This window comes from Aquarana catesbeiana, linkage group LG03 (genome assembly GCF_042186555.1).
Source record: "Aquarana catesbeiana isolate 2022-GZ linkage group LG03, ASM4218655v1, whole genome shotgun sequence".
In the NCBI taxonomy this organism is placed as follows: domain Eukaryota; kingdom Metazoa; phylum Chordata; class Amphibia; order Anura; family Ranidae; genus Aquarana; species Aquarana catesbeiana.
The window spans coordinates 677,021,876-677,045,828 of NC_133326.1; the positions used below are offsets into that span (position 1 = coordinate 677,021,876).

Here is a 23,953-nt window from a genome sequence, read left to right on the forward strand (position 1 = left end):
CCAAAAAATAAATAAATACAGATCCTGGTCCTTTAAAGCAGACTACACAGCACAGTGCTTGTGCTGTATAATCTGCCTCCCTCTAAACTGCAAAAAAAAAAAAAAAAAAACCTGGCTGAACCCTCCACTTCCTGTATGCCTTCTCTGCGCTGACCACGAAAATCAGGACTGCTGAGCCCTGACCACTGTGGTCAGAGTACATCCCTTCGTCATATGCTGCTGTCCTCTCTCTCCCTCCTTCCTGCCTGTCAGCGCCTTCTGTGTCTGTCTCCACCCCGCCGCCGTTATTCTTGAAAAAAAAAAATGAAATTGTCACAGCCAGCCCCTCTATTAAAGGCTGGCATAGCACACTATGTAAGTTGTTTTAAAAAACGAGCGTTCTATATACCGAATTTGAGCTGTCTTCAGGCCGGTCACGTGACTCCCGGCCGCTTTACAGCTACGAGACAGAGCTACTGTGGGAGGAGACAAGTGGCCACGTGATCTCCCCGGCTGACGTCAGAGGGAGATCATGGCCCCTCCTGCAGAAGACATCCATCGGAGCTGTAAAGCAGCCGCGAGTCATGTGCCCACCCTGAAGACAGCTCAAATTCGAACACTCATGTTTTTAATAGAGGGGCTATCATAGACTCATACAAATGAGTTAAAAAATACCTTAAAGTCCATTGCCATGCCACCATAGCTTATGTTTTCTCTTTCACTGTAACAAAAAATCCTGACACCAATGGCCGGTTAGCTCAGTTGGTTAGAGCGTGGTGCTAATAACGCCAAGGTCGCGGGTTCGATCCCCGTACGGGCCAAGTGTTTATTTTTATCAAAATGATTAGATTAACACACAGGTACCCCATACAATAATCTGAAAGGGACAAAATATATTCAAAATGAAATATCGAACATCTTATGTATTTTTTTTTTTTCTGAGAACATAAGTAATTAAGATACTAGAATAATAGGCATTACTGTTGTATAAATGGTTTCATTAGACCCCCCACTTCATTGTAAATATATTATTTTACGGAAATTTTTAATATAAATATCTGATACCAGACCCCCTTACAAAGCTTTAACTCTTTTGCTGCCACAGCCGTTTTTCACCTTTTTTGCATACGTGGCTGAAAAAATAATTTTAGGCCTGAAGATTAACAAAAACCCTCAAACATACATTTTCTGAAAGCAGACACCCTGGACAATAAAATAGCGGTAGTTCTAATTTTTTATGGTCATGCGATATTAGCACAGTGCTTTATTTAACACAAAGTTTCAGTGAAAAATACACCAAAGTTCATTTTAGGGCACATAAATGCAATATATTACCTATTTGTTTAATTTTCTGGTAAAATATAAAATATGGGGTTGTGGCTAGTAGATACCCAACATGTCAAGATTTGAGCCTGTAAAATAGTGACAAACGTTGGTACCCTATATTTTCCATAGAAGTTTCCATAGGGCATTGGTTTAGAGCAGGGGTCGACAACCTATGGCCCGCAGCCGCTAAATGTCCGGCACCTCAGTGCACGTGATGAATTTGCGCGCTCCCGGCCCGCAGACATTTTAACCCCGACCGCACGCAAATATGCAGCCTTGGCTTGAAGGGGTTGTACCGGGTTGATACCTGCAGCTGCACGCATCACCCCGGTACAGTTTTTTAGAGCCGGCAGTCAGCTTTCTTAGGATAACAACCAATGCGGCTAAGAAGCCGCTCGGCTCTTATCCCAAGCAGTCCAAGGGGACATCCTCCCGCCGCCTTCCGCGGCTTGCCTGGGATCTACCGTTCCACAGGGAGGCCCGAGCGATCAGCCAGCACATCCGCCGGCTGGCCAGAGACCTGAACGAAGCCGGAATTAGCTTTGATCGGGTCTCGGATCTAGTAACCTGGATGCGATGTCATGACATCAGTTCTGGTTTATAGAAGACTTAAAGCAGGCAACTGAAAAAAAAAATACAGTATTCAAAACAGCCAAACTTGGCGTTTTAAATGCAAAGGAGGGATTTGGGGTCTTATAGACCCCAGATTCCTCCATAAAGAATACCTATCACTGCCTAATACTATCACAAGGATGTTTACATTCCTTCTAACAGCAATAAAAGTGCTTTAACAGATGGGAGGGTAATATGCAGGGGTGTTCGGGAGCTATGTAATGCAAGGGGGTCCAGGGTGCAGGGGGCTATGTAATGTAAAGGGGTCCAGAGGTGCAGGGGGTTATGTAATGTAAAGGGATTCAGAGGTGCAGGGAGTTATGTAATGTAAAGGGGTCCAGAGGTGCAGGGGGTTATGTAATGTAAAGGGGTACAGGGGGATATGTAATGTAAAGGGATTCAGAGGTGCAGGGGGTTATGTAATGTAAAGGGATTCAGAGGTGCAGGGAGTTATGTAATGTAAAGGGGTCCAGAGGTGCAGGGGGTTATGTAATGTAAAGGGATTCAGAGGTGCAGGGGGTTATGTAATGTAAAGGGGTCCAGAGGTGCAGGGGGTTATGTAATGTAAAGGGGTTCAGAGGTGCAGGGGGTATGTAATGTAAAGGGGTGAAGAGGTGCAGGGGGTTATGTAATGTAAAGGGGTCCAGAGGTGCAGGGGGATGTGTAATGTAAAGGGGTGTAAAAGGTGTCCAGAGGTGTGAAGGCTGTGTAATGTAAAGGGGTCCAGAGGTGCGGGGCTGTGTAATGTAAAGGTGTCCGGAGGTGCAGTGGGCTGTGTAATGTAAACTGGGCCAGAGGTGCGGGGGTCTGTGTAATGTAAACGGGGCCAGAGGTGCGGGAGCTGTGTAATTTAAACGGGGCCAGAGGTGCAGGGGGATATGTAAAGTAAAGGGGTCCAGAGGTGCAGGGGGCTGTGTAATGTAAAGGGATCCAGAGGTGTGGGGCTGTGTAATGTAAAGGGGTCCAGAGGTGCGGGGCTGTGTAATGTAAAGGGGTCCAGAGGTGTGAAGGCTGTGTAATGTAAATGGGTCCAGAGGTGTGGGGGGCTGTGTAATGTACACGGGGCCAGAGGTGCGGGGGCTGTGTAATGTTATCTTTGTTTATTAGCAGGTGAATGTGGCCCTCCATGCATTCACATACAATAAATCCTTTCACACGGATGCCTCCGCTAAGTGGAATCCACTTGCTAAGCAAAAAAATTTGTCTCGGAGCAGGCAGATGACAGGTCTGTGTCCACTCCGCTATGCAGAGCGAACATAGACACAACTCGCTCTCCTTTATGGGGAAAATCGGATGGAAACGGACCGCCTAAAAATTTTAAAGCGTATCTCCACTTTTGTTTAGAAAACAAAACATTCCCCTCTGGATGATCTATGTACAATGCAAGGAATAGGATTGTGTATAAGGGATTGTATGATATTATCTTTTATTTATTTATTTATTTTCATGGTTGAACTAGATGGATTTGTGTCTTTTTTCAACCCGACTAACTATGTAACTATGATTATAACAACCTTTGTTGCAGATTCCTACCTTTTGTTATTCCGAAGAAATCCCTATGTGTTTGTCTGTGCCTCTGTTCTGAGTGGGTCTAATGGGAGTGGTTTCATAATTAACTGTCAGGTGTGCAGCTGCAGAGCACTAATGAGGAAAGCTGCTGGGTCCGCATCCCTTTAGACGTGCTCCTTTTGAAAGTATCTCTCCAAAAATGAGATTTTTGTTGCAGGGGATGCCTGAAATCTGAAATCTTGTATCTTAGACAGACTTCTAGGAAAATCGGTGAGCCAATCACACAAGCAGGAAATGATGTTTCTGGGGAGTGTTCAATATACATTCTGTGTACAGAACACCTCCAGGCAGCCATATTGCATTACTTTTTCAGAAAATGACATTGGCTGCAGATTGAAAAGGAAAGGTCATTTTTAATGACATTCAATTACAATGATCAGTGTCACAATTATATATGCTATATTATTTTTTTCTTTAGTTGCTATCCCCCCCCCCGACGAAAGTGGAGTGACCCTTTAAAAAAAAACCTTTCAAAATGTATTACACACCTTATTTTAGACCCAGTAATGCCATCACTGGGTCTCTTTGCTTCTCTATGTAATGCAAGCAGATCATGACTGGTGGGGTGGTGAGCGAGCAGACTGCTGTACACAGCTTCCTGAGAACACCCCAGCACCCCCCCCCCAGGAATCCTCTGCCCTGATGCAAGAAGTGGGACGGCACTTGGGAGGAGTTATGTAAACTCCACCCCCCATCAAATCATTACCTTTTGTACCACCCCCTCCCTTTAGAATGTAGGGCCCTCCTGTATTGAAATGTACTGTAATTGTGCTGTCCCCCCCTCTACATTGTAAAGCGCTGCGTAAACTGTTGGCGCTATATAAATCATTAATAATAATAATAATTAATATGTAAATATCAAAATGCCTTGATTAGTGGATATGAATCTGGGAGGAGTGGGCGTTCCTAGGCGGGCTGTATTTAGGTAACGCCCACATGTGATGATGAGTCTCCTTGATCGAAAGAACTGAAAACCAATGAAATGAATCAGGTGGGCCAGGGACCGCCAGGCTGCGGAGGAAAGAGCTAGATAATGATGGAAAACCTCCAGCCAGCAAAGGAGGCGGGCTCTATCTGACTTGCTGCAGCTTCTAATGCACACTGTGAGAAGCTCACAGTGTGCAGTGACATCAGAGTAAGCAATTTCAGTACAGGAGAGGAGCCGGTACAACTGTGCAAGACTGAAGGGAAGGCCGGAGGTCCGCTTTAAATGTTCTAAAGTTGAAAACCCAAAAATTCCACTTTTTTTTTTTTAGCAAAAACATTCTAAGAGCCTGGGAAATACTGACCCCTGAAAGGTAGAAGAGTCCACATCTCAATACATTGAGGAGAAAGTCCATTCTTAATTAGAAAAAGACCAGGCACTGCTGAGATTCGAACTCAGGATCTCCTGTTTACTAGACAGGCGCTTTAACCAACTAAGCCACAGCGCCCTGGGCGGCTGAGTACGAAACATAAACCATTATCACATATCACACCCTGCTCTTCTTAACCACTTCAGCTATGGAAGATTTAACCCCCAGCATGACCAGGCCATTTCTTGCACTGTTACTATAACTGACAACTGCTCAGTCATGCGACGTTGTACCCAAACGAAATTGATGTCCTTTTCTCCCCACAAATAGAGCTTTCTTTTGGTGGTATTTGATCACCTCTTCGGTTTTTATTTTTTGTGCTGTAAGCAAAAAAAAAGATCGACAATTTTGAATATATATATATCTATATATTTTTTTTTTTACTTTTGGCTATAATACAAAAATGTCTCAATTTAGGCCAATATATATTCTGCTACATATTTTTAGTAAAAAAAAAAAATCCCAATAAGCGTATACTGATTGGTTTGCGCAAAAGTTATGGAATATTTAAGATTTATGGGAAATTTTAATTTCTATTTATTTATTTGTAATGGCGGTGATCAGCGACTTATAGCGGGACTGCGATATTGCGATGGACAAATCGGACACTAATTGACACTTTTTGAAAACCATTGACACTAATACAGGGATCAGTGCTAAAAATATGCACTGTCACTGTACTAATGACACTGGCTAGGAAGGGGTTAACATCAGGGACGATCAAAGGGTTAAATGTGTTCCCTGGGTGTGCTTATTAACTGTGAGGGGGGGGTGTGTGCTTTGACTGGAGGAAGGTAAAGATCTGTGTTCCTGCTTAGCTGAGCCAGGGGCCACCTGCGTTCTAACCGTAAAACATACTCTGAGGAAGAGGCCACCTGTGTCCTAGCAACAAAATACTGCTGCAGGGGTTACCTGCGTCCTAGCAACAAAAAATGCTTTGAGGCAGGGGCCACCTGCATTCTAGCAACCAATAAAAAAACATGGGGTGGAACTGGGCAGTGACAACTGAGCTTTGCCTGAGCTCAACCTTAACCACTTGCCGACCGGCGCACGCCGATGTACGTCCTAAGTTTGAGGATGGATATCGTTGTTATGGCAGCAGCTAGCTGCCATAACCCCGGTATCACCGCTTTCAGCCAGCGGTCGGCTACAAGATACAAGTGGTCCCTGCGGCGAATTCACCGCGAGATCACTTTTATCGGTGGCGGGAGAGGCCCCCCCCTCCCGATCGCGTCCTGTCAGTGGCTGTGCATGGAGACGAGTGAGGGGAAGATGGCCCCCACCCGTCTCCATGACACTGCAGGACGGAAGCGACGTCATAACGTCACTTCCGCCCATGGCTCTTAAAGGCACATTTTTGTCAAATGACATTTTTTATTTATTTTTTTTACTGCATTTAAGTCCAAATATGAGATCTGAGGTCTTTTTGACCCCAGATCTCATATTTAAGAGGACCTGTTCTGACGCGTTTCGTCATATCCTGACTTCAACAGACGCCCTCTGTTGAAGTCAGGATATGACGAAACGCGTCAGAGCGTGGCCTACACGACGCCGGAAGTGACGCTTGCGCTCCACCACAGCCTGGATCACAACCAGGAAGTTAGAGTTCGCTACTTGGGATTCTGAACCGGCTGAAGTTTACTATGGTGAAGTGCTGTGTCTGATGCTTCCTTCTGATGTGCTCTTTTGATTGCAAGAACAATGTACGTATAATGTTTGAAGGGGGGTCTTTGTGTGATGTGAATGGTTTTAAATAATAAACAGGATTACGCTATGTGCGCCTTTCCTTTGTTGTTTGGTGATTTATGAGCCCCGATCGTCTTGGATCCCTCCGGAGGGTTGCTGACAGTGGCCTATAGTTTGGATCTCTCCTTTCTTGGATGCTTGTGGTTATCAGGCTCTGGTGAGTTTAACCCCCTGAGGGGAGTGTGTTCTCACAGGGTGGAAGTGGATGGATCGGTGGAAGGTGCACACTGAATTTCTTTACTCTGATCACCTATGAACACTTTCTGAACTATTGTGCTTACTGCCCTTCTCTCTCAAAGGACTAACTTTACTGTTGTCTTATTTTATTTTTTTCAAAAAAGTGAATTCGCAAATACGGTGCAAAAAAAAAAGTATTACAATGACCGCCATTTTATTCTCTAGGGTGTTAGAAAAAAAAACAATATATAATGTTTGGGGGTTCTAAGTAATTTTCTAGCAAAAAAAAAAACTGTTTTAAATATGTAAACACCTAAAATCTAAAACGAGGCTGGTCCTTAAGTGGTTAATAACGCCTACAAACTGGGCTTCTAACAGGGGAGGAGCACAGAAGCTGGACTGGCTGAATGTATGGTCCTTTATTCAAATGTCTTAATACTCATGAGAGTTCTTCATTAAAGGGCCAAGCTGTATTGCTTAGCTTCAAAAGTCAGATAGAAACGCAAATTCTCTGGAAGGTAAAGCTAGCTCTCATATGTACTTTAACAATGGATTTAGGCATTAGTCCAGAGTTAAGTGTTAATGTCTAAAAATGTGTCTTATACCACCACACCAAAACTTAAAAGGAAAAGTTTGAGGTTGTCAAAAAAAAAAAATAAACATCCATACTCACCTCCATGCTGCAGCTGCCCACTGCCCGCTCTTAGTGGCATGACAACCATCGCTCAGTTCTTGGTCTTCAGTGAGCAGAGACTGTCAGTCACCGCTCTCTGCTCTGCCACTCCAAGCGATCACCGGAGCGATGGGCGGGAGTAGGTAGCTTCGGCTGGTGGTACGCTGTTGAGAGCCCACCAACTTCACAGCCTGGCGCCGATTGTCAGCTGGCACTGGCTCTCAGCTAAGGGATGATAACCAAAGTTACCTGAGCTGGCCCCTTTCTAGCCCGCTGCTCCAGTGAGTGCTGGAGAGGCAGAGCAGAGACTGACAGTCACCACTCTCTGTTTAGAGCTGACCAAGAACTAAGCGATCAATAGTCATGTGATTGCTCAGTTCTTGTGGCTTAGAGCAGGCAGGAGGCAGCTGCAGCATTCAGGCATCTGGGTGGATCCTGACAATATGGTTTGGATCCTTCTAGGCTCTGTGACGTCAGATAACAAGTTTTGTTCATACTTCTCTAACATAATACTTTCTAAAAGTTAATACTTACTTAAACAGTTAGTGATCCCAGCACCTAACCGCTTTCACTGCCCTCCCCTTCTCCTCTAGATACACCTTAGGCAGCAAGTCCAAAATGTACTGCACAAGAAACACACATCAGCAGCATGTACAAACTTTATGGGATTTACTAAAACTGGAGGGTGCAAAATCTGGTGCAGCTCTGCAGAGAAACCAATCAGCTTCCAGGTTTTATCATCAAAGCCTAATTGAACAATCTGAAGTTGGAAGCCGATTGGCTGCCATGCACAGCTGCACCAGATTCCGTGTGCTCCAGTTTTAGTAAATCTCCCCCTTTGTGTGTACATATCAGACACACAATTATATTTACATTGCATAGTGGGTTTATAACACTTGATGTACAAAGGATACATAGAAGGCTCTGCGTGTTGTTGAACATTGACACTCCAGAGAGGAAACCAGCCAACTCAATGACAAACATCCCCAACGTCACAGACAGAGCCACGATCAACCTGCAGGAAAAGGAGATAATTAATACCCTGCAGAAGGAGGACAGACTTATAGCTCCCTTCTGTCTGTATCATCCTGCAGGAGGAGGACAGACTCATAGCTCTTCTGTCTGTATCACCCTGCAGGAGGAGGACAGACTCATAGCTCTTCTGTCTGTATCACCCTGCAGGAGGAGGACAGACTCATAGCTCTTCTGTCTGTATCACCCTGCAGGAGGAGGAGAGACTCATAGCTCCCTTCTGTCTATCACCCTGCAGGAGGAGGAGAGACTCATAGCCCCTTCTGTCTCTATCATCCTGCAGGAGGAGGACAGACTCATAGCCCCCTTCTGTCTGTATCACCCTGCAGGAGGAGGACAGACTCATAGCCCCCTTCTGTCTGTATCACCCTGCAGGAGGAGGACAGACTCATAGCTCCCTTCTGTCTGTATCACCCTGCAGGAGGAGGAGAGACTCATAGCCCCTTCTGTCTCTATCATCCTGCAGGAGGAGGACAGACTCATAGCCCCCTTCTGTCTGTATCACCCTGCAGGAGGAGGACAGACTCATAGCTCCCTTCTGTCTGTATCACCCTGCAGGAGGAGGACAGACTCATAGCACCCTTCTGTCTGTATCACCCTGCAGGAGGAGGACAGACTCATAGTCCCCTTCTGTCTGTATCATCCTGCAGGAGGAGGACAGACTCAAAGCTCCCTTCTGTCTGTATCACCCTGCAGGAGGAGGACAGACTCATAGTCCCCTTCTGTCTGTATCACCCTGCAGGAGGAGGACAGACTCATAGTCCCCTTCTGTCTGTATCACCCTGCAGGAGGAGGACAGACTCATAGCTCCCTTCTGTCTGTATCACCCTGCAGGAGGAGGACAGACTCATAGCCCCCTTCTGTCTGTATCACCCTGCAGGAGGACAGACTCAAAGCCCCCTTCTGTCTGTATCATCCTGCAGGAGGAGGACAGACTCATAGCCCCCTTCTGTCTGTATCATCCTGCAGGAGGAGGACAGACTCATAGCTCCCTTCTGTCTGTATCACCCTGCAGGAGGAGGACAGACTCATAGCTCCCTTCTGTCTGTATCACCCTGCAGGAGGAGGACAGACTCATAGTCCCCTTCTGTCTGTATCACCCTGCAGGAGGAGGACAGACTCATAGCCCCTTCTGTCTGTATCACCCTGCAGGAGGAGGACAGACTCATAGCCCCCTTCTGTCTGTATCACCCTGCAGGAGGAGGACAGACTCATAGCCCCCTTCTGTCTGTATCACCCTGCAGGAGGAGGACAGACTCATAGCTCCCTTCTGTCTGTATCACCCTGCAGGAGGAGGACAGACTCATAGTCCCCTTCTGTCTGTATCACCCTGCAGGAGGAGGACAGACTCATAGCCCCTTCTGTCTGTATCACCCTGCAGGAGGAGGACAGACTCATAGCCCCCTTCTGTCTGTATTACCCTGCAGGAGGAGGACAGACTCATAGCCCCCTTCTGTCTGTATCACCCTGCAGGAGGAGGACAGACTCATAGCCCCCTTCTGTCTGTATCACCCTGCAGGAGGAGGAGAGACTCATAGCCCCTTCTGTCTCTATCATCCTGCAGGAGGAGGACAGACTCATAGCCCCTTTCTGTCTGTATCACCCTGCAGGAGGAGGACAGACTCATAGCCCCCTTCTGTCTGTATCTCCCTGCAGGAGGAGGACAGACTCATAGCTCCCTTCTGTCTGTATCACCCTGCAGGAGGAGGACAGACTCATAGCTCCCTTCTGTCTGTATCACCCTGCAGGAGGAGGACAGACTCATAGCCCCCTTCTGTCTGTATCACCCTGCAGGAGGAGGACAGACTCATAGCTCCCTTCTGTCTGTATCACCCTGCAGGAGGAGGACAGACTCATAGCCCCCTTCTGTCTGTATCATCCTGCAGGAGGAGGACAGACTCAAAGCTCCCTTCTGTCTGTATCACCCTGCAGGAGGAGGACAGACTCATAGTCCCCTTCTGTCTGTATCACCCTGCAGGAGGAGGAGAGACTCATAGCCCCTTCTGTCTCTATCATCCTGCAGGAGGAGGACAGACTCAAAGCTCCCTTCTGTCTGTATCACCCTGCAGGAGGAGGACAGACTCATAGCCCCTTCTGTCTGTATCATCCTGCAGGAGGAGGACAGACTCATAGCCCCCTTCTGTCTGTATCACCCTGCAGGAGGAGGACAGACTCATAGCCCCCTTCTGTCTGTATCATCCTGCAGGAGGAGGACAGACTCATAGCCCCCTTCTGTCTGTATCATCCTGCAGGAGGAGGACAGACTCATAGCCCCCTTCTGTCTGTATCATCCTGCAGGAGGAGGACAGACTCATAGCCCCCTTCTGTCTGTATCACCCTGCAGGAGGAGGAGAGACTCATAGCCCCTTCTGTCTCTATCATCCTGCAGGAGGAGGACAGACTCAAAGCTCCCTTCTGTCTGTATCACCCTGCAGGAGGAGGACAGACTCATAGCTCCTTCTCTCTGTATCACCCTGCAGGAGGAGGACAGACTCATAGCACCCTTCTGTCTGTATCACCCTGCAGGAGGAGGACAGACTCATAGCTCCCTTCTGTCTGTATAACCCTGCAGGAGGAGGACAGACTCATAGCCCCCTTCTGTCTGTATCACCCTGCAGGAGGAGGACAGACTCATAGTCCCCTTCTGTCTGTATCACCCTGCAGGAGGAGGACAGACTCATAGCTCCCTTCTGTCTGTATCACCCTGCAGGAGGAGGACAGACTCATAGCTCCTTCTCTCTGTATCACCCTGCAGGAGGAGGACAGACTCATAGCTCCTTCTCTCTGTATCACCCTGCAGGAGGAGGACAGACTCATAGCACCCTTCTGTCTGTATCACCCTGCAGGAGGAGGACAGACTCATAGCTCCCTTCTGTCTGTATAACCCTGCAGGAGGAGGACAGACTCATCGCTCCCTTCTGTCTGTATCACCCTGCAGGAGGAGGACAGACTCATAGCCCCCTTCTGTCTGTATCACCCTGCAGGAGGAGGGGGAGTACTTACTGAGTGTCGGCTGCATTGTATTGATCCTGTGTATAACTGACAGGCAAGCAGGCTAAAACATTATTTTCCTAGAAAGAAAAAAAAAAAAAAGACAAAAGAGGTTTATTGGTTAATATAGAAATAATTCATGAATTTCTCTGATTTTATCCTTTGTGAAATTTTAATAATATATAATATATATATATTTCTTTTTATTTTTTTTTATTATTAAAATTTCAAAAAGGATAAAATCAGAGAGATTATATATATATATATATATATATATATAGCAGAGGTACTCAGGCATAAAATAAAATCAAGTTTATATGAACAAAGCATGAATGGATAAGATTTACTTGGATTTTTTTTTTTAATCAGCGTGATATAATTCAGAACAAAAGAGAATGAACTTCAGTAAAACACAACAAAATCACCCCTCACATCAGGGTCCCCATCAGAGCCCCTCTTACATCAGGGTCCCCATCAGAGCCCCTCTTACGTCAGGGTCCCCATCAGAGCCCCTCTTACGTCAGGGTCCCCATCAGAGACCCTCTTACGTCAGGGTCCCCATCAGAGCCCCTCTTACGTCAGGGTCCTCATCAGAGTCCCTCTTACGTCAGGGTCCCCATCAGAGCCCCTCTTACGTCAGGGTCCTCATTTGTTTTGTGAACCTGACTGTACATTCGTTCTGTGCAAATAGGGGCACAAATGAATGTTGTTAGGCCATTGTCTTTAAACGTTGAATGTTATTCATTTGTAAAACACCATGAATATACTGCATTATGGCCAGTAGATGGAGCTGACAATCATAGTAAATATGCATATGATAATATGTAATATTATGATAAATATATTATATATAAATATGATCTTATATAAGTATAATAAATATGATAAATATGTATGATGACAATCAGCTACCATTTAGCGGCTATAAAGCAGTAATTGTCCTGATTCACTCTATTCTCGATGAATGAATAGCATTTGACCTGGAGAGAAAATAGACCATTAAAATTTGATTTTGCCCGCATTTGCGCAAAAAGGTTGACACCAGTTTTCTATCTGTAGCTTGTTCCCTATTCCCAGGGCCTTCATTCGAAATCATTGGGCTCCTCACAGCCTACCCAACCCAGCCTTCCCCCTCCTTTCCCATCAATACATCCAGAGACCTTGTCAACCAATCAGTGGGAGGGCAGGAGGTGACAATACACATAAGACCTTGTTCAGCCAATCATTGGGTGGGGGCAATACACATAAGATCTTGTTCAGCCAATCATTGGGTGGGGGCAATACACATAAGATCTTGTTCAGCCAATCAGTGGGCGGGGGAGGTGGATCTAATACATTCAGAAACGTGCTTAAACAATAGGGGAGGGGGGAGACAAGAGGCAAACCCTGGTTATCCAATCAGTAAGAAGGCAGAAGGGGACCTCAATGCACCCAGGACCCTGCTCAGCCAATCAGTGGGAGGACAAGCGTTAACCCCTATACATTCAGAGACCTGCTCAAACAATAAGGGGGACACAGGAGATAAATCATGGTCATCCAATCAGGAGGATTACAGAGGGGGACCTCAATGTACCCAGGACCTTGTTTAGCCAATCAATGGTAGGACAATCAGAAGTAAGCCAGGAGTCCCGCCCACCCTGTGCCATGCACAATGTCCCTGTGTTACACCGTGCTGGACTCATCCTGTTTCCAAGCTGAACCCGGACCCCTGCCAATCTAATAAGGCCCACAAAGGGAGTACTGAACCCCTATACATTATATATATATATATATATATATATATATATATATATATATATATATATATATATATTTAGCAGAGGCTAGAGAATAAAATGGTGGGTTTTGCCAATTTTTTTTATGTCACATTGTATTTGCGCAGCTGTTTTTTTCCGACGCAATTTTTTGGGAAAAAAATATGCTTTCATGAATTTTAGTGCACAAAATCACAATAGAATACCCAATATTTTTGTAAACTATAAAAGAAGATGTTTTGCTGAGTAAATACCAAACATGTCACTCTTTAAACTTGTGTATGCCTGTGGAAACGGCCCCAAACTACGGTACCTAAACCTCCATAGGCGAAACTTTAAAAGCCTCTACAGTTTAGCAGTTTAAAGCTACACAGGAAGCCTGTTGTTATTTATTTTATAAAAAAAAAAAATTAAAAAATACACAGTCTCTCTATTTTTTTTTTGGATCACTTTTATTGCGATCACAAGGGATGGACAACAACTCTTGTGTTAGCATGGGCCGTGACAGGTCCTCTTTACTGAGACATCTGAGGTCTATTAGACCCCACATCTCTCTTCTGCCTCCAGTCTAGGTTCACACTGAATGCGGCTTTGAAATTGTGCAACTTCACTTGAAATCGCACCATTTCAAAGCCGCATGTCAGTGCGACTTCAGGTGCGACTTCATGCACCAATGTTTATGCAAGTCGCACCTGAAATCGCCGAAAGTAGTGCAGGAACCACTTTTTCAAATCGAGGCGCCACCGCAAAGTCGGCGCGGCACCAATTTGAACAGTTTCATTGCTGACAATAGTGTGAGACTTGCCATGCGATTTGACCCGTCAAATCGTATAACAAGTTGCACTGGTGTGAACGGGGGCTCAAAAGCATCTGATCAGTGGCGGCTGGTGTTTTTTTTTTTTTTTTTTGGGGGGAGGCGGCAAACAAAAACCCTCCCCTCCCTGGGTGGCAGGCTGACAGCACCTCCCCCACCCGCCCGTTGTCTTCCGGTCATTTCGGCACATACCCCATCTAGGTGGCGAGCATCGGGCATCAGCTCCTGTGTCCCCTTCTCCATCACGGTGGCTTCCGCCGTGCGTCTCCTCCCTTTCCTTTTAGGAATACAATAGGATTGCCTGTCCTTTCAGCCAATTGGGTGATGGGTCTCAAGACCTGCTTCCTGATTGGCCGGGAGAAGGTTCAGTGTTACAAATAGCGAATATTAATTTCGCTATTGTAACACACCTGGGTGGGCTCGCTTGCATTCCCTGCCCCCCCCCCCCCCCCAATGAGCCCACCCTATTTGGAAGCCTATTAGAGCCTCTGGTTAGGTGGTTAAACCCCCCTCGTGTTGGAATTCCTGCGTCCTGCATAGGGGCCGGACGCATGGATAGGGGGGCGGCGTCCCTAATGGATCCTGCATCTGATCATATCGAGATCGGTTTGATCAGATGCTTTTACAAGCCAGTAAGGGCCTGTTTACATCCTGGCGAAACCGGAAGTGACAACATCCTTGTCGCTCCCGGTTTCTTACAACATAAAGATGATCGGAGACGTTCTGGTCCCCAGTCATCTCTATGGTCAGCCAGTGGAACTGCGCCAGCTTCAGTCCTGGAGAGCCTGGGAAGACAGCCTTCGACTGAATGTAAAAGCAATCCAGCGACTATTAAGCCACTAGGAATGCTTTTACATTAACCACTTCAGCCCCGGAAGGATTTGCCCCCTTAATGACCAGGCCATTTATTGCGATTCGGCACTGCGTCAGTTTAACTGACAATTGCGCGGTCATGCGACACTGTACCCAAACAAAATTGACGTCCTTTTTTTTCCCACAAATAGAGCGTTCTTTTGGTGGTATTTGATCACCTCTGCAGATTTTATTTTTTGCGCTATTAACGAACAAAGAGCAACAAGTTTTTTTTACTTTTTGCTATAATAACTATCCCCAAAAAATATATGAAAAAACAAAATGTATTCTTCAGTTTAGGCCGATATGTATTCTTCTACATATTTTTGGAGAAAAAAAAAAATTGCAATAAGCGTATATTGCAGGGATATGCAATTAGTGGACCTCCAGCTGTTGCTAAACTACAAGTCCCATCATGCCTCTGCCTCTGGGTGTCATGCTTGTGCCTGTCAGAGTCTTGCTATGTCTCATGGGACTTGTAGTTCTGTAACAGCTGGAGGTCCGCTAATTGCATATCCCTGGTGTATTGATTGGTTTGCGCAAAAGTTATCGCGTCTACAAAATAGGGGATAGATTTAGGGACTTTTATTTTTTTTTATTTACTACTAATGACGGCAATCTGCGATTTTTATCGGGACTGCGACATAGCGGCGGACACTTTTGACACTTTTTATTGGGACCATTGATATTTATACAGCGATCAGTGCTATAAATAGCCACCGATTACTGTATAAATGTCACTGGCAGGGAAGGGGTTAACACTGGGGGGGCGATCAAGGGGTTAACTGCGTTCCCTAGGTAGGCGTTTCTAACTGTAGGGGGGATGGGCTACCAGTGACATGACAGAGATCGCTGTTCCCAATCACTGGGAGCAGTGGATCCCTGCCATGTCATTAGGCAGAACAGGGAAATGCAATCGCGGGTTTCCGGCGGAGATTGAGTCTGCCAGACCAGACCGGCAACGTGAGCGCGCGCGCACCGCACGCCTGCCCGCAACAGTGCAAACAATTGTACAGCTACGGCGATTCGCGCAAGAGAGCCATACTGTCACCGTGTAAGGCCGGCGGGCGGTCGGGAAGTGCTTAAACAGCAATCGCCGGTAGAAATGAAAGATCCCGGGATGATGATGACTGTAGCTGCAGGCACCATCCCAGTATAACTGCTCACAGTCCAGGATGTCATAGGACAGTGATGGCAAACCTTGGCACCCCAGATGTTTTGGAACTACATTTCCCATGATGCTCCACTACACTGCAGAGTGCCTGAGCATCATGGGAAATGTAGTTCCAAAACATCTGGGCTGCCAAGGTTCGCCATCACTGTCATAGGACATCCTACGGGGCGGGGAGTGGTTCATGGTGCAGAGGTGGGGGCTGAACAGCAACACATTGTTGAAAAGATCATTTAATCTGTTGAAGGTCACGTGACAGCGATTGATTTCCTCCAATCTGCAGAGAGCGCACCGCCGGACATTAGAAGCTAAGCGCCACACTGTGTGATCGGAAGACAATGGGGGAGATTTACTAAGACTCAGAATCAGGTGCAGCTCTGCATGGCAGCCAATCAGCTTCTAACTTCAGCTTGTTGAATGAAGCTTTAACCACTTGACGACCGCCTCACGCCGATGTACGTCGGCAAAGTGGCACGGACAGGCAAAATCACGTACAGGGTACGTGATTTGCCTTCCGCGGGTGGGGGGTCCGATCGGACCCCCCCCCGGTGCCCGAGGCGGTCGTCTTTTGTCCAGCGGCGATCGGTGATGAGGGGGAGACCATCCGTTCGTGGCCCCCCCCTCGCGATCGCCGCCGGCCAATGAGAATCTTCCTTTGCTGCTGTATGCTAAACAGCAGCAAAGGAAATGATGTCATCTCTCCTCGGCTCGGTAATTTCCGTTCCGGCCCGAGGAGAGAAGACATCAATGTGAGTGCACAACACACACATAGTAGAACATGCCAGGCACACAAAACACCCCGATCCCCCCCCCGATCGCCCCCCGATCCCCCCCCAATCACCCCCCCCCTGTCACAAACTGACACCAGCAGTTTTTTTTGTTTTTTGTTTTTTTTTTTTTTCTGATTACTGCATAGTGTCAGTTTGTGACAGTTACAGTGTTGGGACAGTTAGTATTAGCCCCCTGTAGGTCTAGGGTACCCCCCTAACCCCCCCTAATAAAGTTTTAACCCCTTGATCACCCCCTGTCACCAGTGTCACTAAGCGATCATTTTTCTGATCGCTGTATTAGTGTCGCTGGTGACGCTAGTTAGTGAGGTAAATATTTAGGTTCGCCGTCAGCGTTTTATAGCGTCAGGGACCCCCATATACTATCTAATAAATGTTTTAACCCCTTGATTGCCCCCTAGTTAACCCTTTCACCACTGATCACCGTATAAACGTTACGGTTGATGCTGGTTAGTTTGTTTATTTTTTATAGTGTCAGGGCACCCGCCGTTTATTACCGAATAAAGGTTTAGCCCCCTGATCGCCCGGCGGTGATATGCGTCGCCCCAGGCAGCGTCAGATTAGCGCCAGTACCGCTAACACCCACGCACGCAGCATGCGCCTCCCTTAGTGGTATAGTATCTGATCGGATCAATATCTGATCCGATCAGATCTATACTAGCGTCCCCAGCAGATTAGGGTTCCCAAAAACACAGTGTTAGCGGGATCAGCCCAGATACCTGCTAGCACCTGCGTTTTGTGCCTCCGCCCAGCCCACCCAAGTGCAGTATCGATCGATCACTGTCACTTACAAAACACTAAAACGCATAACTGCAGCGTTCGCAGAGTCAGGCCTGATCCCTGCGATCGCTAACAGTTTTTTTGGTAGCATTTTGGTGAACTGGCAAGCACCAGCCCCAGGCGTCAGGTTAGCGCCAGTACCGCTAACACCCACGCACGCACCGTACACCTCCCTTAGTGGTATAGTATCTGAACGGATCAATATCTGATCCGATCAGATCTATACTAGCGTCCCCAGCAGTTTAGGGTTCCCAAAAACGCAGTGTTAGCGGAATCAGCCCAGATACCTGCTAGCACCTGCGTTTTGCCCCTCCGCCCGGCCCAGCCCACCCAAGTGCAGTATCGATCGATCACTGACACTTACAAAACACTAAACGCATAACTGCAGTGTTCGCAGAGTCAGGCCTGATCCCTGCGATCGCTAACAGTTTTTTTGGTAGTATTTTGGTGAACTGGCAAGCACCAGCCCCAGGCAGCGTCAGATTAGCGCCAGTACCGCTAACACCCACGCACGCACCGTACACCTCCCTTAGTGGTATAGTATCTGATCGCATCAATATCTGATCCGATCAGATCTATATTAGCGTCACCAGCAGTTTAGGGTTCCCAAAAACGCAGTGTTAGCGGGATCAGCCCAGATACCAGCTAGCACCTGCATTTTGCCCCTCCGCCCGGCTCGGCCCACCCAAGTGCAGTATCGATCGATCACTGTCACTTACAAAACACTAAACACATAACTGCAGCGTTTGCAGAGTCGGGTCTGATCCCTGCGATCGCTAACAGTTTTTTTGGTAGCGTTTTGGTGAACTGGCAAGTACCAGTGGCCTAGTACACCCCGGTCGTAGTCAAACCAGCACTGCAGTAACACTTGGTGACGTGGCGAGTCCCATAAGTGCAGTTCAAGCTGGTGAGGTGGCAAGCACAAGTAGTGTCCCGCTGCCACCAAGAAGAAGACAAACACAGGCCCGTCGTGCCCATAGTGCCCTTCCTGCTGCATTCGCCAATCCTAATTGGGAACCCACCACTTCTGCAGCGCCCGTACTTCCCCCATTCACATCCCCAACCAAATGCAGTCGGCTGCATGAGAGGCATTTTTATGTCCTCCCGAGTACCCCTACCCAACGACCCCCCCCAAAAAAGATGTCGTGTCTGCAGCAAGCGCGGATATAGGCGTGACACCCACTATTATTGTCCCTCCTGTCCTGACAATCCTGGTCTTTGCATTGGTGAATGTTTTGAACGCTACCATTCACTAGTTGAGTATTAGCGTAGGGTACAGCATTGCACAGACTAGGCACACTTTCACAGGGTCTCCCAAGATGCCATCGCATTTTGAGAGACCCGAACCTGGAACCGGTTACCGTTATAAAAGTTAGTTACAAAAAAAGTGTAAAAAAAAAAAAAAATATGAAATAAAAAAAAATAGTTGTTGTTTTATTGTTCTCTCTCTCTCTATTCTCTCTCTCTATTGTTCTGCTCTTTTTTACTGTATTCTATTCTGCAATGTTTTATTGTTATTGTTATTATGTTTTATCATGTTTGTTTTTCAGGTGTGTAATTATTTACACTTTACTGTGCTTTATTGTTAACCATTGTTAACCATTTTTTTGTCTTCAGGTACGCCATTCACGACTTTGAGTGGTTATACCAGAATGATGCCTGCAGGTTTAGGTATCATCTTGGTATCATTCTTTTCAGCCAGCGGTCGGCTTTCATGTAAAAGCAATCCTAGCGGCTAATTAGCCTCTAGACTGCTTTTACAAGCCGTGGGAGGGAATGCCCCCCCCCCCCCACCGTCTTCCGTGTTTTTCTCTGGCTCTCCTGTCTCAACAGGGAACCTGAGAATGCAGCCGGTGATTCAGCCAGCTGACCATAGAGCTGATCAGAGACCAGAGTGGCTCCAAACATCTCTATGGCCTAAGAAACCGGAAGCTACGAGTAATTCATGACTTAGATTTCGCCGGATGTAAATAGCGCCATTGGGAAATTGGGGAAGCATTTTATCACACCGATCTTGGTGTGGTCAGATGCTTTGAGGGCAGAGGAGAGATCTAGGGTCTAATAGACCACAATTTTTTCAAAAAAGAGTACCTGTCACTACCTATTGCTATCATAGGGGATATTTACATTCCCCGAGATAACAATAAAAATGATTAAAAAAAAAAATATGAAAGGAACAGTTTAAAAGTAAGATTAAAAAAGCAAAAAAATAATAAAGAAAAAAAAAAAAAAAAAAAAAAAACACCCCTGTCGCCCCCTGCTCTCGCGCTAAGGCGAACGCAAGCGGCGGTCTGTCGTCAAACGTAAACAGCAATTGCACCATGCATGTGAGGTATCACCGCGAAGGCCAGATCGAGTGCAGTAATTTTTCCAGTAGACCTCCTCTGTAAATCTAAAGTGGTAACCTGTAAAGGCTTTTGAAGGCTTTTAAACATGTATTTATTTTGTTGCCACTGCACGTTTGTGCGCAATTTTAAAGCATGTCATGTTTGGTATCCATGTACTCGGCCTAAGATCATCTTTTTTATTTCATCAAACATTTGGGCAATATAGCGTGTTTTAGTGCATTAAAATTAAAAAAAGTGTGTTTTTTCCCCAAAAAATGCGTTTGAAAAATCGCTGCGCAATTACTGTGTGAAAAAAAAAAATGAAACACCCACCATTTTAATCTGTAGGGCATTTGCTTTAAAAAAATATATAATGTTTGGGGGTTCAAAGTAATTTTTTTGCAAAAAAAAAAAACTTTTTCATGTAAACAATAAGTGTCAGAAAGGGCTTTGTCTTCAAGTGGTTAGAAGAGTGGGTGATGTGTGACATAAGCTTCTAAATGTTGTGCATAAAATGCCAGGACAGTTCAAAACCCCCCCAAATGACCCCATTTTGGAAAGTAGACACCCCAAGCTATTTGCTGAGAGGCATGTCGAGTCCATGGAATATTTTATATTGCGACACAAGTTGCGGGAAAGAGACAAATTTTTTTTTTTTTTTTTTGCACAAAGTTGTCACTAAATGATATATTGCTCAAACATGCCATGGGAATATGTGAAATTACACCCCAAAATACATTCTGCTGCTTCTCCTGAGTACGGGGATACCACATGCGTGAGACTTTTTGGGAGCCTAGCCGCGTACGGGACCCCGAAAACCAAGCACCGCCTTCAGGCTTTCTAAGGGCGTGAATTTTTGATTTCACTCTTCACTGCCTATCACAGTTTCGGAGGCCATGGAATGCCCAGGTGGCACAAAACCCCCCCAAATGACCCCATTTTGGAAAGTAGACACCCCAAGCTATTTGCTGAGAGGTATAGTGAGTATTTTGCAGACCTCACTTTTTGTCACAAAGTTTTGAAAATTGAAAAAAGAAAAAAAAAAAAGTTTTTTCTTGTCTTTCTTCATTTTCAAAAACAAATGAGAGCTGCAAAATACTCACCATGCCTTTCAGCAAATAGCTTGGGGTGTCTACTTTCCAAAATGGGGTCATTTGGGGGGGTTTTGTGCCACCTGGGCATTCCATGGCCTCCGAAACTGTGATAGGCAGTAAAGAGTGAAATCAAAAATTTTCACCCTTAGAAATCCTGAAGGCAGTGATTGGTTTTCGGGGTCCAGTACGCGGCTAGGCTCCCAAAAAGTCCCACACATGTGGTATCCCCGTACTCAGGAGAAGCAGCTAAATGTATTTTGGGGTGCAATTCCACATATGCCCATGGCCTGTGTGAGCAATATATCATTTAGTGACAACTTTATGAAAAAAAAAAAAAAAAAAAAAGTGTCACTTTCCCGCAACTTGTGTCAAAATATAAAATATTCCATGGACTCAATATGCCTCTCAGCAAATAGCTTGGGGTGTCTACTTTCCAAAATGGGGTCATTTTGGGGGGTTTTGTGCCATCTTGGCATTCCATGGCCTCCGAAACTGTGATAGGCAGTGAAGAGTGAAAGCAAAAATTTACACCCTTAGAAATCCTGAAGGCGGTGATTGGTTTTCGGGGCCCCGTACGCGGCTAGGCTCCCAAAAAGTGCCACACATGTGGTATCCCCATACTCAGGAGAAGCAGCTAAATGTATTTTGGGGTGCAATTCCACATATGCCCATGGCCTGTGTGAGCAATATATCATTTAGTGACCACTTTTTGTAAATATTTTTTTTTTTTTGTCATTTTTCAATCACTTGGGACAAAAAAAATAAATATTCAATGGGTTCAACATGCCTCTCAGCAATTTCCTTGGGGTGTCTACTTTCCAAAATGGGGTCATTTGGGGGGGTTTTGTACTGCCCTGCCATTTTAGCACCTCAAGAAATGACATAGGCAGTCATAAACTAAAAGCTGTGTAAATTCCAGAAAATGTACCCTAGTTTGTAGACGCTATAACTTGTGCGCAAACCAATAAATATACGCTTATTGACATTTTTTTTACCAAAGACATGTGGCCGAATACATTTTGGCCTAAATGTATGACTAAAATTTAGTTTATTGGATTTTTTTTATAACAAAAAGTAGAAAATATCATTTTTTTTCAAAATTTTCGGTCTTTTTCCGTTTATAGCGCAAAAAATAAAAACCGCAGAGGTGATCAAATACCATCAAAAGAAAGCTCTATTTGTGGGAAGAAAAGGACGCAAATTTCGTTTGGGTACAGCATTGCATGACCGCGCAATTAGCAGTTAAAGCGACGCAGTGCCGAATTGGAAAAAGACCTCTGGTCCTTAGGCAGCATAATGGTCCGGGGCTCAAGTGGTTAACAATGAAGCCTGGAAGCTTTGCAGAGCTGCACCAGATTTTGCACTCTCCAGTTTCAGTAAATCCTCCCCCTATATGTGTTGTATTCCCAATTAAGGAGGAGCTCCAGCGCGTTTCGCAAACCCGCAGAGCCCGCCAGGGAGTCGGCACCGCACGGCGCTAATCACAGGTAGTGAGACATCTTCCTGATCCGCGGCCGCAGAGATCGGGAAATGTCTCACTGCCTGTGATTAGCGCCGTGCCGACTTCCTGGCGGGCTCTGCATGTGCGGGTTTGCTTAACACGCTGGAGCTCAACCAATCAATATACGCCTATTGCGATTTTTTTTTTTTAACAAGAACATGTAGAAGAATATATATCGGCCTAAACTGAAGAAGAAATTTTGCTTTTTTATATATTTTTTTGGATATTTATTATAGCAAAAAGTTGTTTTTTTTTCTAAACTGTCGCTCTTTGTTCATTTATAGCGGAAAAAAATAAAAAAACGCAGAAGTGATTAAATACCACCAAAAGAAAGCTCTATTTGTGGGGAAAAAAAAGGACGTCAATTTTATTTGGGTACAGTGTCGCACGACCGCGCAACTGTCAGTTAAACCGAAGCAGCGCAATAAGTGGCCCGGTCATTAAGGGGGCAAATCCTTCCGGGGGGCTGAAGTGGTTAAAGTAAAAGCATTCCTAGTGGCTTAATAGTCGCTGGATCGCTTATTCCCAACAATGACCCGCAGTATGCAGAGGAGAGCGCACAGGCTGCAGGTTTTTGTAAACAGCGCCCCCCTAAGGGGCAGTTTATGTACTCTCTGCAGCGGCAACAGATCGGCGGCGGATAGCGGCGGTACCAACCAATAGCTAAGCCGTCTGGAAAGAAGGGAGGCACTTACCCTTGACCAGAATATGGTGACAACGATGACCAGGTGAGCTAACAGCGTCAGAAATCGGGCTGGGATTAGACTGCTGATGACGGCCATTGTGGGATCTGTAATCACAAAGATAAAAAGACGTTATTATCAGCGAGGACAGACCGCTATTCTAGCACTGGCAGACCAATCCTGTAGTGCAGGGATATGCAATTAGCCGACCTTTAGCTGTTGCAGAACTACAAGTCCCATGAGGCATAGCAAGACTCCGACAGCCACAAGCATGACACCCAGAGGCAGAGGCATGATGGGACTTGTAGTTCTGTAACAGCTGGAGGTCCGCTAATTGCATATCCCTGCTGTAGTGGGTCTGCCAGGGGCCCTAAAGAGGACCCGCGCTCAAATATCAACAGCCTTAGCGGAATAGATACAAATAGATTAAAAATTGGGACAAAAAAGGACTGAGACAAAAAAAAAAAAAAAAAAATGAAAAATGCCGCCCCGATTGTCACCCTCTAACAGGAAGTGCCTAAACCAAGACCCCACCCACTTGAATAGCAGTTTTACCCCCCAAGTGAATTCTGTTGAACACTTTGAGTCCCAGAGGATTACATTACCCAACACACCCTGGAGGTTCATTTACACTACAGACACAGGAAGGAAAACCTAAACCACACATAGCCTGGCCAGCATCAGAATCCACAGACACCACCCCCCACTAGTCTGGTGCAGATGGTACAG

The 23,953-nt window shown here is 46.0% G+C and overlaps 1 protein-coding gene and 2 non-coding genes across 4 annotated transcripts in view; 1 reads left to right on the top strand and 2 right to left on the bottom strand.

The window, feature by feature from the left end:
• TMEM107 (transmembrane protein 107) overlaps positions 1 to 23,953 on the bottom strand; it is a 33,203-nt gene that overhangs the window by 9,021 nt on the left and 229 nt on the right. For both annotated transcript variants that reach the window (XM_073624172.1, XM_073624171.1), the window contains exons 2-4: positions 23,237 to 23,331; positions 11,473 to 11,540; positions 8,352 to 8,452 (exon numbers count right to left, since the gene is read on the bottom strand). In XM_073624172.1, the coding sequence (XP_073480273.1) occupies positions 8,352 to 8,452; positions 11,473 to 11,540; positions 23,237 to 23,323 (256 nt within the window). In that variant the 5' untranslated portion in view covers positions 23,324 to 23,331. The remainder of the gene's footprint in view (positions 1 to 8,351; positions 8,453 to 11,472; positions 11,541 to 23,236; positions 23,332 to 23,953) is intronic.
• TRNAI-AAU (transfer RNA isoleucine (anticodon AAU)) lies at positions 727 to 800 on the top strand. The gene has a single exon. It is a non-coding gene; the product is annotated as a tRNA-Ile (tRNA).
• TRNAT-AGU (transfer RNA threonine (anticodon AGU)) lies at positions 4,846 to 4,919 on the bottom strand. Its single transcript has one exon. It is a non-coding gene; the product is annotated as a tRNA-Thr (tRNA).